This window comes from Coenobita brevimanus, chromosome 65 (genome assembly GCF_032717465.1).
Source record: "Coenobita brevimanus isolate Jiangsu-jjx chromosome 65, ASM3271746v2, whole genome shotgun sequence".
Taxonomy (NCBI): Eukaryota; Metazoa; Arthropoda; class Malacostraca; order Decapoda; family Coenobitidae; genus Coenobita; species Coenobita brevimanus.
The window spans coordinates 52049301-52066203 of record NC_137018.1 but is presented as its reverse complement, the minus strand read 5'-3'; the positions used below and the strand labels follow the sequence as shown (position 1 = coordinate 52066203).

At 40.5% G+C, this 16903-nt stretch overlaps 1 protein-coding gene across 1 annotated transcript; it reads right to left on the bottom strand.

Moving 5' to 3' along the window:
• Positions 1-1571: 1571 nt before the first annotated feature.
• Seipin (lipid droplet biogenesis associated protein seipin) lies at positions 1572-13443 on the bottom strand. The gene is made up of 9 exons (XM_080276410.1): positions 13362-13443; positions 12330-12475; positions 10611-10789; positions 7209-7411; positions 6169-6390; positions 5274-5349; positions 4148-4203; positions 3564-3645; positions 1572-1860 (listed from the first exon to the last, which is right to left on the bottom strand). Exons 1-9 carry the CDS (start codon positions 13413-13415, stop codon positions 1739-1741), a joined length of 1140 nt encoding a protein of 379 aa, XP_080132536.1. The 5' UTR covers positions 13416-13443; the 3' UTR covers positions 1572-1738.
• Positions 13444-16903: the final 3460 nt, after the last annotated feature.

The following is a 16903-nucleotide window of genomic DNA, read 5'->3' as shown; positions in this document are numbered from 1 at the left end:
TCAGTTCTGACATGTAAGGCAAAAGGTGACTAGCCTCACCTATTCCTGAGTGGTATTACGTGAGCAAGAAAACCCAACTACCCCTCGGATGAAAACCTTAACAGGTTCCATCCAGTTGAAGTGCTTACCACCCAGTGTAGTAAAATGGTTTCCTGGGACACAGGAATGGTTCATATTAAAAAATATAACATATGGTGTACAAGCTACAAAAATTTATATAAAACACACACAGTCCAGTACTGTACAAACTCAAAAATATAACAACAGTTCTCATATAAAAACACAAACCTATCAGTAACCCCTTCAATCCTGTAATGCATTTGTTGCATTGCACTATCCTCCAGAAATTTATATTTGGTTTATGGAAGATTTTTCATACTGGATATGACTGCTATAGCATTCTATTAATGCCACCACAAGAATCCATTTCAAAGTTAAAGTCATCTGAAGGCAGAAACAACAAACTGAACATTTCACCCCAATGACCTAATGTGTAACCTTTGTATATTTAGTAAAGTGACATCATCTTTATTATATTCTCATTATCACCAAACAATTTCAATCAGCTTACACTTATTTCTCACACTTTGGCACTTAAAACCTTTTCTAAACAGAATAAAATCATCTGGAGTCAGGAACAATATACAGTATAGTAGCTACATGATCAGACTAAAGGGGTTACAAGGACAAAACAGCCTCTACAGACTTTTCTTCTTAGTTTAAAATCATTACCCCCAGATGATTCTATTCAACTAGGGAAAGATGTCTTCAAGGGGTTATTTCTAGTACTCCTGAGGTCCAATACTACCAACTGGGATAAAATGTCATCTGAACAGAGCACACCATAACAAGGTAATTAGGAACATAAAGAAACCTTGAGAAAATATACCGGAGACTTGCAATCTCCTGTACTTTATCAAGCACCTAACAACAACCATTTTCTCCAACTTTTTTTTTGCAGGCTAAATTTTCAACCTAATTTATAGGCTACTTCTGTTTTTCATATTCCTGGTCCCTTTCTTTCCATAAACTGTAAATGAAAGAGTAACATTTTCCTTGCATCTCATTTTCCCCCATTATCACTTTATTGAGATCATTTCCTTAATCCTAATTGGTCCCTTATTATTGAAGTACTTCCTCTGATTTGTCTCTAAACTCTTGATATCCCTTTCTAACTGGCATTTATATTTTCCTTAGACTACAGTGCCAATGTTTATCTTCTTCTCACATCAGTTCCTTCTGTACACTATCTAGTTTTAGCCAATTTTTTTTTGGTGCACTCTCTTCCTTCAACTATTTCAATTTTATCCAAACACTGCCTTTCCACAGCTAATTTGCCTTTTCCTCTTCTCTCCTCACATGAATGACTAAAATAAGATATAAGGGACTGCTTGAAATTAATTCCATTTAATTACTTCCTTCATTTTTCTCCACATATTTCCTATCTGTAATATAGGTTCCCATTTTTTGCCACACACACACACACACACACACACACACACACAAAAAGGTGATGACAATACTGCTACTGAATTTTCTCTTACTTCATGCTCTTTCTTTTGCACTTTATATGCCGCCTATCCATAATTAATTTATTTTTCCACTTTCCTCTACACATGAAATACTCAACAATAACACTACTGTTACAGAACTTCCTTTTACTTACTTCTCCATCTGCTGCATTTTCCTGTGGACAATCTCCTCAACCCAACTCCCATACTTCCCCTTCCTGCTTCATTTAAGAGCTGGAGGGACTGGCTGGCAGCTCGTGTGGGGGTATCTTCACAATGCTCTGCACTCGGTGACGCAAGGTACACTCATCCTCCACCCCCTCAAACCTTATCTTTCTTTCGTCCTCCCCTGTGTTGAGAAGATAAAGAGTAATTCCTCAATATGTCTGTCTACTATCAGATACCTCAATCCCATTAGGGGTGGCCAAAAATGAATCTCCTCTGTGTTATCCTGTCCTCTCCTCAACTCAAATCCCTCTCTCATACACTTCATCCTATCTCTCCACCTCATCCTCCTCTGTGTTATCCTGTCCTCTCCTCAACTCAAATCCCTCTCTCATACACTTCATCCTATCTCTCCACCTCATCCTCAGTCCCTCTCTTCCACCTCACTCATACACAGCCTCCTTGTCAGTCTCTCACTTTCCTTCCTCTCCACATATCACTGATACCTGTTAAGTTTCTCTCTCTCTCTCTCCCTCTTGTTAAGATGTTCAGAATAATTTACAGTACTGTACATTAAAAAAAAAAAAAAAAAAAAAAAAAAAAATCCTACTATACAGATCCCTAACTTCTTTGTTTACAGTATAGTTTTTTAAAAGTTACTTGCATGTTATCACAACACAAGCTACCAATCTAGACAAAAATTCTTTTGCCATATGGTATCTAAAACCTATGATCAATTGTGTAAATACCTGATCCACACATATTCTACAATTCAGAAGACCAAATTGTCATCACTCGCCAAACATTCTGATATTTAATTAACCTTCCCTACTGCAATTCTTACATATATGGCAATTTTCCTATGACATTCAGCCTACTTATTCCATGATCATTGTACTTACATTGGCCATCTCTGCTTTTGTATATATATGAGTACAAACATAATTTTTCTACTCTACAGACACAAACCTGTTCTTCCAAGCTTGATGGTGTTTTCCCAACATCCACTATACTATCCCCACTACACTTTATTATCTCTGCCGATACAATATTAACTCTTCTGCCTTCCAATTTTTCAACTCAGACACAACCAGCTTTACTACTGTCATATCTCCCACATTTATACCTCCATAACTGCACTACTTTCCAAACTAATGTACTCACATGACCATAAGATAAGCTGCAGTTTTATGACCTTAAGAAGATGTCTATTACCTCTTCTGTAGTGATTTAATTGGATATTAAACATTCTCCTTTGCTACCTGCATTTTCTTCATACTGTCCCAGATTTCACATACAGCCTGCACAAAACATTAACTTACCCAACAAAACTGCATAAATACAATAACGTACAAGAACATATTATCATACCAGATAAATTAAGTAAAAATGGGGGGAGGGGAGTATTGGGGAACTTTAGTCAATATAAATATGGCCTTTTGATCCAATAAGCCCACAGACATACTTTCATTTTGTTCTTACCATTTGACAATTTTATGCAGCCTAGTACTGACTTTTCAAACTAGATGGCCTGGTAGAACCTTGATAAACCCCATCAATATGAGAGGGCCTTGCCTGTGTTAAAGTCATCTGGCATACTGTTTTTGCCCTAACTTAGCTGAGTTTTGTCCATTTGCTGCTTATTTCATGTAGCTCAGCTAGGAGCAGGGAAGGAGACAATACTAAGGCTATTCATCGTTTCCATAGCAATTATTTGTGACTAGCATCATACTCTAGTGTTCAAATATTGTTACAAATAGGCATTCAAAGTAGAGAGATGGCAATTTTAGGCCAAGGTATCATAAAAAGGGTATAGTAGAAAAAAAAAAAAAAATCACCATACTAAAGGAGTAAATGTACGGTACCACCATAAAACAGTGTACCCACCTTGTGTTCTAGATGAGCTGAGCACTTCAAAATCATCACCCTCATATCTTTCTCCACCTCTATGCTCCTCACCTGATGCACCCTAGAATGGACACACATTACATTAATATTCTGTCATCATCATCAATCATAATCCTCATTATCATCCCTTCCCCTCCTATGGACAATGTGGTTGTGGTTGCTGTTGTTGGCTCATCTGGATGAGAATCTAGTGGACTGAACTGTCAATCCATACACTTCAAAATTATCAGAACCATCTCACACAAACCATGCACACATTCTTATATTTCATCATCATAATCATCATAAACTTAACCTTGCTTTCCCACTCAAAGATGGGGTGATGTAGGGCCCAGAAAGCAAGGGAAAAATCATGACAGGAGAAATAATCAAGAGCATGACCAGTGAAATGTCCACACATTCACTTACCAATCAAGCTCCCAGCATCTTCATTCCACCTCACTGGCATAATCAACCACACAAATATACCTCATATTTTTAGTCATTTTCTTCACAGCAAGCAACTTATCGAAATTATCTTCATCCCTTCCACCTCCCTCTCTCCGTCCTTCCCTTCCACTTACTGCATTAAATGGTCCAGCTGCTTCATCGAAGTCTGGCTTCTTATCCTCAGCTTCAGCTTTTATGAAGAAAAACATAAGAAAATTTACTAGTCTGCTTTGTACATAAAGGTCAAGAAAGAAACTGAATACTCTCAACTCCTAAGATTCATGGTAAGGTAAGTAAAACAGACTCCTAAGACTCAAGCAAAACTATACAGAGTTAGGTGGAACAGAAAAATAAGAGCTGTCCTGACCATGAGATGATTAATGACATCAACACAAACACTATCAGGCTCCTATAACTCACCCTTACCTAAATCAAATCATCTTGTGTTAGCTAGTAGTATAGTTGTTGTCTCTACAATGAGAGGTTTAATATCATGGAAATCAATACAAAAATCTTGCGGTGCCATATAATTGCTTAACATATACAGCAAACAAAATATATTACCTGTATACAGATAAGCTCTACAATAAGATGACAAGCAAGAGAAAATCAGTTTTGCACATAAATACTGTATATCATCCTGACCTTTTTCCCTAGTAAGGATGGGGTGAGTTAGGGTCCAGAAAGCAAGGAAGGAAAAAGCAAGAGGGTGGGAGAACTAACAATAATATGCTCGCTCACTCCTTGAAATCCTTGCTCCACCACCGAATGCCTGATACCGAAATGGTCAATATAAAGTAGGCCAAAAAATAATGTAACTCAAAGACCTCACGCAAATGTCTTTTGAAAACTACATATCAGACAGCGAATTATTATAAAACACACATCTTGAAGTCAATTGTGAGGCTGTTTCAAGAATAAAATGATATTGACATCACTCTACTGATGGGGTTAATCATCATCATTACACCAGTTTCCTCTCATTCAAACAGGCAGACAGAATCAAGATAGAGTAAGTCCTTATTATCAGCTGCCTTTACCGACAATCTTTCTGTTATCTGATCCATAATATATTACAGAGAAATAGCCTATTAAAGTTCCACTGCTGTCTATATATGTACACTTGCCAGTTTACAACATTCACAATACCAAGTACAGGTACATAAAAAGCTGTGATATTTGGAAACACATCTATAACAATAAAGAAATCTTTCATCTGAAGGAAGGGAGGCAGGGCAGTAGAATCCACAGAGAACTTACTCTGCTGACTGGAAGACGGGGGTTGGTTTGATGCTACGCTGGGGGGCTGGCCATTTGGAAAGCTCCTGGTCTGAGGCTGTGCAGTCAAAGAAAATCAAGAATTAGTGTCAAGAGAAATACTGTGACACACAATGAGGATGACAATACTATGTACAGTAAACGGTTAAGTAATGATATTCTCACTGTGCTTTTAAGATGAAATGCAAAATTATATGAAATACAGTACTGTGACAGTACTAAGATGGCATGGTAACAATGAGAAAATGCTCCCAAACCGGCAAACATAGTGAAGAAAAAAATCCTCTTTGAATCTTGGATGATTACACTGTGCCACAAGATATGCAGACTTGTTATCTTATCCCCACGGGTGTTCTAAAGGTAGCTATAAAAGTCTACGTGTGTACCGTTCTCTTTACAATTTCAGTTTCAAGAATACTGTACAATATTTCACCATACATTACCCTTCACTTAACCTTAACCTAAAATTACCATTCCTCTTCATCCTGAATCCTGAGCCGTAACAAGAAATTAATGCTACAATATGGTGTTAGGCACAAACCAGTGCTATGGAAAAGATGTAACCTCAGAGCACTGTCCTACTGTGCTTTTGTGTTACTTGGAAAAAAAAAAAAAAATGCAAAATGACAAAATTTCCACCAAGTTAAGGCAGACATGTTATACTACAAATGGTTTGTTTATACATGATGGACCACTCCCACAACTTGAAAACTATGTTGTGGATGAATCAAATTTGATAGCCCTTAGTCGCTCGATATGAGTGTCTCCTTGTTTACTACTCAAATCGTCTCTCCAGTCTGACTTCATCTGGCCATCAACTAAACTGACATAGAGGTTAGGGATCTTCATCAGATTACACTAAACGTGCTATACCCACCTGGACAAATAATATTGGCCCTGAGAATTGGTACCAGCTAAGGATGACAACAGTTGCCAGGAAGACCATACAGATACCAATGCCCACAGTGGCGGCAATGATGGGGTAGTGGTACATGATGTAGCGCAGACCAGTAAACATGGCATGGATCCGCAGGTTAGCACTGTACAGCTCCACATGACGCGATTCCATCTCCACTGCTACCTCCCACAATGGTTTCAGCTGGGGTTGTGGAAGGAAACTGATCAGAAACAGACCAATAAACACACCATGTACCTGCAAGGTTACACTATACTATATAGCTACCTCTACATGACAATTTCACCTCTATGGCAACCTCTCATAATGGACTTAGCTAGGGTTGTGAAAGAAACCAATCAGAAACAAAGATCAGTTAATGTGATGTGGCTCCATAGGTTAGCAATGCACTGCATTGCTCTACATGACATGTTTCCACCTATACTGCTGCCTCCCAAAATATATTTAGCTGAGGGTTACGGAAGAAAAAAAACAATCAAAAACAGAGTATGATCAATAAACAAGGTGTACTCTGTACTGTACTTCATCCAAATGAAAGAAAAACATACCAGGTCCTCATAGTGGGGGAAGATTTCAATAGTGACAGTCTGTTTCTCCTGCTGCCTGTACAGCAGGAAAGGCGCAAACCCAAAGGTGATCATGGTATGCAGGAGAGTGTGTATGTAACTCCTCCAGCTCTACACGAGGGGATGTATATAACCTCTCCAGCTCTATAGGAGGGGGTGTATGTATGTAACCCCGCCAGATCTATAGGAGAGGGTGTGCATAACCCCTCCAGCTCTATAGGAGGAAGTGTATATAACCTCTCCAGCTCTATACTAGGAGGTGAGTGTTGGCTTTATGTATCCCCACCAGTTATAAGTCTAACCTGAGATTAATAAAACTACCTAAAGACAGCAATCCATTTCTAACAGTCTCTTCTACGGTGAATGAAAGTGTCTGAAAGTAGCATGACTAACGTGAAGTACTCGTTACCAAAATGAAAAGGAATAAGAACATACTGGGTCCTCCTCATACTGAGAGAAGAGCTCAACAGTGACAATCTGTTTCTCCTCCTGCAGCCCATACAGCAGGAACGGTGCAAACACAAAGGTGGAGAGGACGTGGAGGAGGGGTGACTTGTAGCGCAACATGGACGAGCGTGAGGCATGACGCAGCAAATCACCCTCTGCACTGAGCATATCCATTGATACCAGGAACATACCTAGGGGGTAAGGAAGCATGAGGTGGGGTGAGGAATAAAAATGCTTGAGGTGAAGTGTTGGATACAAAAACATAAAATGAAACATGACAAAGGGATGGGGGAGTGGGCATGAATTTAAGTACACTATGGGATACAAAAATGTGATGATGAAAAATAATCCCTTCAGACTGAGGACATACAGTATTTAACCCTTCACTATGATGATGCATATAACCTGCCATTTTTGCTACTTCTAAGTGATGTTCAGCTTTGTGGAGATTTTTAACTGAAAGCCTCAGATACAGCCTTCACTAACAAATATGGGAGGTCTTTTACAAGCTGAATAAAACTTAGATAAGGAAAGAACACTAAAAAAGGACATCCTTGGGCTTAGGAGGTTAACCCTTTCATTTTGATGTCAGTAATTCAGCTTGTCCTTGTTATCTCCAAATGATTTCACACAGCCCAAGAAGGACCAATTACACTGTACTCAGAGCTACAATTTGTGCTTAGAACATTAAAACAAATACAGCAACTTCTACCCACACAATAAGATAAACAACACTGGATTGCCTGATTATATGGGGCTGAAAAAGTTAGTGGGTGTAGTTTCAACATTAAAAATAAGAACAAGAGCTAACTTGTACCTGCACAAGCTCAGTGTAGATGTAAACTAAGATCTCCTCCAGCTCTGCATACTCACCATTGTCACACAAGACGTAGTGCAGGCAACAGAACAACAGAGAAATGAAGAACAAAATCCAGTACAGTATTAGGTGGTTAAGGTATCCAAGAGCAATAACTGTGCATTATTAAAACTAACTTGGTCAATATCAACTACCAGAATACCAGAAGATGAAGATGATATTATACGTCCTCACACGTTACATAAAGCATCAACCCAGCTTAAAGGGTTCCTACATGACTTTACCTACTGAGCTCTTGGTTGGGTGATGTGGCATACATGGGCTGGGGGATTAGTGATGGGGAATGATGACATGACAGTTAATAAGGAGTAAGTGTCGGTCTCATTCTCAACTGTATGACTGGAGGTTATGATCAGCATGAACTGGTTATTTTTTACACTTTATGAATAAATATCTATCTATCTTTAAATCTATCTATATAATACCATCATCCTATCCTTTCTTGCCATCATGAGCATAGGGTTCTAAAGCTAAGTTACTTAGCCTAGTCCAGACTGAAGGACATAAAATGGAACACACAGGAAGGACTTGCTGTACATAACTGCAAAACAAAGCAAGGCAGTGATACAAATAGGGAAGTGAAGTGAATATATGAACAATCCTGACTGTAAGTCAGGGATGTGTTCCAAATTACCACAACTTTTTCCACACAACTGGTGTTGTAAACTAGGTGAAACTGGCAAATCAGCTTCACAGGAATGGCACCAAGACAACATTAATGGCCCACTTTTCTGCAATTTATTGGTGACTTCATACCAGAAAGAACACCGAAAATTTAATTATCATTATGATGCTGATTTCATGTGTGCGGTGTGTTGGGGAGAGCAGGTGGAGATTGTCAAGCGTGAAAGGATCGAACTTGTTGGTGAGTCCCTTGAGTGTGTGGGAGAGTTTTGTTATTTTGGAGACATGTTTTGTGCTGGAGGTGGGGCTGGAGCTAGCTCCGTGGCTAGAGTGAGGAGCGGTTGGAAGAAGTTCAGGAAGCTGCTGCCTCTCCTGACACAGAGAGGGCTCTCCCTCCGTGCTGAAGGATCTTGGTATGCAGCATGTGTTGTGAGTGTAATGCTGTATGGTAGTGAGACCTGGGCAGTAAAGGAAGAGGATATTTGCAGGCTCAAACATACAGAAATTACAATGATTAGGTGGATGTGCAATGCGTCCCTGAGTGCAAGGCCTGGGAGGGCTAAGTTTGTGATGAAAGAGTTGAGGGGTAGGATGCGATTGGAATGTATTGGTTTTGTGATGATGAGTGGTAAAGTGAGCTGGTTTGGGCAATTTGAGAGGATGGGGGATGATAATTGGGTGCAGAAAGTGAGAAGTGTTAATGTTTGGGGTAGGGTTGCAAGAGGTAGACTGACAAAGACCTGGGACGAGGCCACTGAGTGTGACCTCAGAATAGGAAAGCTGCCAGAGATCGAGCAGCATGGAGTGCCGCCAGTAGGTGACAATGGCTGATGCATACAAGCATGTTGGAACTTTCACTAACGAACAAAAAAGTCTTGTGACAAGAATTCTTCTCTGGCCGAAACAGCTGGTTAAACGGTTCCATAAAAAAGCAAGGCTGGGCAGATAGAGATTCAGTAATGCAAGGAAAACAACTCTCCCAACAACATGGACACTGACACACCTGAAGAATGGGGCCTCTTGGCATACCTATCTGCTGGTTGGTGATGGACTCAGAATAAAACCATCTGGTGGTAACAGGAATATAACATAATTACATCCATAAGGTGAAAGGGTTACCATACCAGGTAATTACACCAATGCATGTCAGAGCAAGGCAAGGCACGGAAGGGGGAGGCTACACTCTCACCTACAATGTCATTCACACACCTCGGGGATGGGGCCTGCTGTTATTACCTGTCTGCTGGCTGGTGATGGACTCTTAATAAAATCGTTGTCCAGCAGGAGGAGCAAAGCAGAAATTACCTCCTTGGGTTGAAGGAAGGGCTAATTCAATCACAGGAGAAAAGTAACAATAATGAAAATTACCTTGTTGAACTCAAGGGAGGGAAGAGATTTAGTAACAGACAGGAAGCAAATACTGTCTAATAAAAATCACACTGAGCTGAGTTACAGTAATTACGGTGCAGCATGAAAAGCAGAGTAAGGTATGGCAGAGCCTCAAGCACAGAGGAGAAACAACACTCTCATCAACACGATAACTAACATGCCAGGGGGCTGTTACCATTACCTAACTGCTGAATGGTGATGAATCTAAACATATACTATCTGGTACTAGCAAGACAATAACAAAAATTACACCCTAGGGCCCAAAGGCCAAAACATGGCTTCAGACAGACCTGAAAGTAGTGCTTGGCTTGGGATGGTCTCATGCTGAGGCTGATGACTTACTTGAGTCAGATTCAACCAGCTCAACTTGGTCATATGGTGAATCAAGGCTCATCTCTGCCTTCACTACTGTAATTACTGTGTTGCATGATAAAGCAGGGGAAGGCAGATAGTCAACCATGGAAGGGAAGCAACACTCATCAACCCCAACAATGACACACCTGGGGGACGGGGGCTCTTGTCATTACCTATCCGTTGGTTGGTGATGGACTCAGGCATCTCCAAGTCGACAACCACCCGGTACCGCTGACCTCGCATCAGCTGTGAACCGCGCACATGGTCGCTGACGCTCACCACTGCCTTGGGGTTGCTGCATATGCCAGGTTCTTCAATACAGGATCTGAGGAGAGAGAAATTATACTACATGGTACAGTCATTCATTACAGTAACTGGTGTAATTCCTCACTTTAAAACTGTTTTTAAAAACTACCATGTTGTGAAAATGATATTCAAGATAGAAGAAACTTATCAAGTTGGACTGTACGTTATGACTAAATGTATAAGTACAGTACTGTATACATAACAAATTAAAGTTTACAGCCATGTTAAATAGGCAGTGGTATTGCACATCGAGATCTGTGTTAGTGCGAGTTTTATCTACCTTGATCCTTCACTGCACATCCTGACCACTTAACTAAGAGTAATAGTGGAAACTGTTGATTAACAGCCTTATGGTGGCCACTGGCGTCAAACAACACCCTTCAGTACAAATGCCGTAAATGTCAAATTAGCACGATCTATAAAAAACTGAACTAGTATGAGAAGTGAACAAAGGTCGTTGATATGTTTGCAGGAAACCTACTCTACCATCCCAGTACAGTACTCAGTCTGATCATATCCTATGTTATCGCCCATTGGTTTACATGTTATTGGTGAGTGCATACCGGGTAGTCGTTTAATAAATTTTTCTGCAAATCATTGCGAATCACAGAATGTATTTAGGATGCTATAAAACACACTGCCAGGTGCACCAGACAATTCTCTTCACATCAATAAGAGGGAGGGGGGAGGGGGAAGAAATCGGTTTTCGAAATTCAAAGAAAATAGTCCCGAGGCCAACCTGTGGTGCACACAAATGTATTACCTCATGGCCATTGAGGGGTTAAGCAAGGAAATGCTTTATTTTTTATGGTAACTTTCTATTACAACAGTATTACTCCAAGGTCCCATTACAACAGACCTCATTACAACAAAGTCCCCATTACAGTATGCCCCCATTACAAAGAAGTCCTCATTACACTAAGTACTCATTACAACAACGTCCTCATTACACCAAAGTCTTCATTACAACAAAGTCCTCCTAACAGTAAGTCCTTGCTATAGTACAAAAAGTTATTATTATACCATACTAAGTCCAAAATACTTATTGCAGTAGCTCCTCATGATGATAATTTTTTTCTGACATTTTTTTTCCTGTTAGGTCAAAAATAGCTGAGAGAAAAATTGCCTTTTTAAAGTTCCAATGTTACCTATAAGACTGATCTGCACTTTTCACCTAATTTTCAACTGGTATTAATTTTAACTAAGTAAAAAGACCTTGTTCATTCAGAACCTTATGATTTTTTTTTTCCAATTAACCTTTCAATCTAATAACATGTTTCTAGATTTTATTCTTGCTATCACCAGATGATTTTATCTAACTTAAAGCACCCCCGAGGTTGAGAAGGGGTTAATGAAAACTAGCCCATATTGGAGTCCTGCAGTTCTTCCTGAAGTCTATCTAAAGCTCAACAACAGTGTGGTGGTAGCAATAAAATATGTAGCCTAACTGGATTTAAGTGATTACATCCATAACAGATTGTGAAAAAGCTGCCTCAGCTCACTTTTGCTAGTTATTCAGTGTAAAGTTGTCAAAAGGACAGCTGGTACAAGTGACCTACTTGTAATGGAAGTGTATGGGCCAAGTGACAGACTCCTGTGGCATGAAGGTGAAGTAGAAGGAGGTGTAGAGGAAGACTGACGCCCAGAAGATGACCACCATCGTCGCCCCCAACACCACCATTGAGTACACTGCTGACTGCCATGACTGCAAATATACAGCAATGGGTAACACGGCAATACAGTACAGGAGGTCCTTGTTATATGTCTGGGATGTGTTCTAATACCGTACCATTCACATCCAATCGGACCATTCCCCTCTGCAAGACACCACTGCAGACATCAACAAACCTAACTTCAAGCCCTTGAATAACATTTTTGCAGAATTTGGGTGTCATGAATGAGTTATACAATCTTTAGTAACAAATATTTCTGCAGAATCTGTATGTCATAAATGAATTTACACTTATGAAACAGAATCCATCATAAAATTGTCATCATTTGTTAATGGGAACTCTTCTGCAGATTGTCCAAAAACAATAATGGATTGCTGGATACAATACTATAATAAACAATACCAGTAGTAGAGACCACACATACCAGTATAACTGCTACAAATTATACATTTCAATGGGATAGAAAAAAAAAAAAAAAACTATCTGTGGACAGTACCAAAACTAACTCTATCTGTAACATCCTGTTGGCTAATGGTATCTGCATTATCAACTTGCACCAGAGTAACATTTCCTACAATCAATCACCCAAGTTACATCACAGTTAATCACACCAGTTTTCCTCATCTCACATCGGGAAAAACTCAACATCCTTTAAGACTATAGTTTATTATTTAATGAATCTGCTTCACTTCGCGTTGGAAAAAACAGCATCATTTACACAATTTTTCCTATCACTTTTTTGACGTTGTTTGACCAACGGCATGACACTAATAAGCACAATACATTTAAGTAATAATTATTACTTTTGCCTTAACAAGCATGCAAGAGACTGAAAGCATTATCACCTCATCTGACCAAAGTCCAAACTTTAGATAGTAGCGGTAACTTTTTCATTTTTCCAACCACAGCCCTTCTCACCTCCAAGTATTTCCAGAAGGCCCTTCTTTTCTTCCCTATGTACTCGCCGAACATGATGCAGTAAAAGCTTGTCACCAGGAGGGAAAAAACAGGATGATGCAGAAGCAGCTACGCGGGCACACACCAACCCCTCGACACGGCCGGGTGACACTAATCAGCTGATGGCAAAAACACGGTGGGTGACGTTATCACGATCAGAGTTCAATATAAATAAATCTCATAAACAGGGTGGTTAAAGTCTCAAGTGTCATCAAATATTCACTGTAATTATCCATTCATTACAGTAAAAGTTTCAGTGAGTGAAATAATTTAGGGACAACCGATAAATCGTTTATCGTGAGAAAATGGCTTTCATTCAGTCCGATGTCATTCACATTTCGCTTCTGGCAAATGTACGGGAAGAGCTCTAGAAATCAAGTAATGATTGAAATATTTAGTGTCAAAAGCAAGTTAAACCATCTTCATTATCTTCTTCAGTACGATGTCTATTTTATTGTTACTCCCGCCAGATGATTTTTCCTCTTGAGAAAACCTCCGTAGTAAAGGGGTGTGGTTGTACCGTACATGATACGGCGCCTTCGAAAACTTGTTTAACCCATTACCTTCCTGGGTGAGCGATTTTGCCGGAAGGGTACTAAGCGTATTGCCCTCCGCCTATATAGTGGCGAAGTTCATAGGTCCCTACCCCGGGGTTCCCTTCTTTAATAACTTTAGAATATGCCCAGTTCCGTCCTATATTGAGGACACTGGGCTTAAATGGGTTAACAGACATGAATATATTGTAACAAAATTCTTATGCCGTTATTAAAACCACGTTTACTATTTCTGTGAGTAAAGTTGGTTAATCGCTGACATGTGCAGGATCTAAACCAGAGTTGTAGGATATCGCTACAGACCCACCTGAGCCTCTCCAAAAGTTCCAACCGTGACGTACAGTAGGCCGCGACAAGCAATTTCGCACCGTGGCGAGACGGCTGGTGCAACGCAGCTTGAGTTGCACCAGTGACTAGGCGCAATATTGCCTCCCACTCGCTCCCAATGCTCACAACCGCTCTGTACTGTCCCGCTTTTGTTTCCATAACAGTTTAATTTTCATTACTTAATTTGATGAGTTTAGCAACTGGAAAGCAATATGGCGCCTGTGGGTCACGTGGTCCAGGAGGGCTGGAACGCAGAGTGACATGATCCTTTCCCTTGTACGTTTTACAGTAGGAATAAACTGTTTCCCCTTTTTGTGAAAGTCCCCGCAACACACACACACACACACACACATATATATATATATATATATATATATATATATATATATATATGTATATATATATATATATATATATATATATATATATATATATATATATATATATATAGGCTGAGTAGGATCCTGACAAAAAATAAGAAAAAGCAGATTAAACAAGAGTAACTGGTGCAATACATCCATTCATGCTCTCTTGTATTTTGTTTTTCTCTTGGAGGGAAATCTTATTGCGGGCTCATGGCCTTTGGTTCCTTTTCCTCGCACCAAAAAAAAAAAAAAATCTCGCCTCTCTCGCAGGTAGAGTCGTATTCAAAGTGGTTCTGGAGTTTCATGAAACGTCTTCCGCAGAAATTTATTCATCCATCCATCCATCATCCAATCCTACGTTGCCCCATGAGAAGCGTAGGAGCCCGGGGCTAGGCAGTTGGTCTTGACATTTAAGATGAGTGACCAACCTCACTCATCCCTGAATGGCATTACGTGAGCAATAAATCCCAACCACTCCTTGGATATAAACCTTCACCGGCTCAATCCGACTGGAGCACAATAATTACCCACTAAGCCACCAGGCGCCAAAATTTGGTTATATGGTTACCACCCAGCGTAGTAAATAGTTTCCTGGTGTACAGGAAACCATTTGGCTTGTCACTCAATGTAGAGTCACCCATAGGCAGAAGGAAGAGGAAAGAATGAAGGAATGAAAGACAGAAGAGGAAGTGTAAAGTCACCCGTAGGCAGAAGGATGAGGAAAGAATGAAGGATAGATAGAAGATGGAAGGAAAGAAGGATGGAGGAGAGAACAGGGCAGACACCCGAGAGCAGCACTACACTGAGTGAGTGGATGGTGAGCGCCCCCACCTACCATTAGGTTCATTCTGCAAATTACACCATACTACTCTCCTGCAAACTTCTTGTTGGGTGAGAAAGCCACCATGTCCCTCTCATACGCTTCTTTGGCTTCACCTGTTTCATGTTTCACCACTGATCTCATCTCCCCCCCTCCTATCATCGGTTTTTGCTTTTCCTTGTTTAATTCTCTCTCTCTCTCTCTCTCTCTCTCTCTCTCTCTCTCTCTCTCTCTCTCTCTCTCCATGATGCAACAAGAACAGTATACGTTTGGTGTTGCCAAATATAATCAGTTCATTATTCCTCTTACTCAGTTCGAGGTGACGGCTCAGTACGGTAAGTCTGTTCAAAAATATTCCTAAAACACACTAGTAATTTTTAATGGTAAGCCAGGGCCCCATACAGTGTCATGACTGAGCAAATACGGTGACTGTGCAGACATAACCGTCGTGGTGTATGCGTGTATGTGTATCCAGCATGGTTTGATATGTTCTCGTAAATCATAAGGCTTGTACAGTCATGTCTAACGGTGTAGGGGAATGACTGCGCAATCTTGGTCCCGTAAAAGAGCCTCGCGTGTTAATTTTGGACTTCTTATGTCAGGCCTTCAGCCACACTTTTTCTTTTCTTCTTGGGCTCTGTGGTCTCTAGGGCATGAATTATTGCCATGACCGTACATAATGCCCCAGCTGGCCTACTCATCTTTAGGAAGTGCGTCACACACGATAACTGAAGACTGCACAAATTCGTTACCAGTGTATGGCCTAACCGTCGCTCACAACAATCACCATAATTGCACAATCATAAATGACCGTGTATGGGGAGAGAATTAACTACCAGAGCGCACACACACACACACACACACACACACACACACACACACACACACACACACACAAATCCCTGTTCATAGACAAAAGTTAATAACATGAGACTATTACAAGCTACCACACTACAGTATCATTCTTTCATCATCCAATCCTACGTTGCCCCATGAGGAGCGTAGGAGCCCGGGGCTAGGCAAGTTTGTCCTGATATTTGAGATGAGAGTGACCAGCCTCACTCATCCCTGCGTGGCATTACGTGAACAATAAACCCCAACCACCCCTTGGATATAAACCTTCACCGGCTCAATCCCGTTAGAGCGCCGTAATCAACTAACTCAAAAATGGGGAAAATTTTGTGTGAGGTAGTGCCGCGTGACCCAGAAGTGAGCTATTGTGATATTACTGACGGGTAAAAGACGTGTCATTGGAATTTGCAAGGACAATACTCTCCCCCCCCCCGCCTCTCTCTCTCTCTCCCCTTTATATTCATCCTCCCCCATCCTCCTTGTCTCCCTCCCTCCGTTCTCTCCCTTCATCCGTATTTTCTTTCCTCCCTCCCTCCGTTCTCTCCCTTCATCCGTATTTTCTTTCCTCCCTCCCTCCCTCCCACT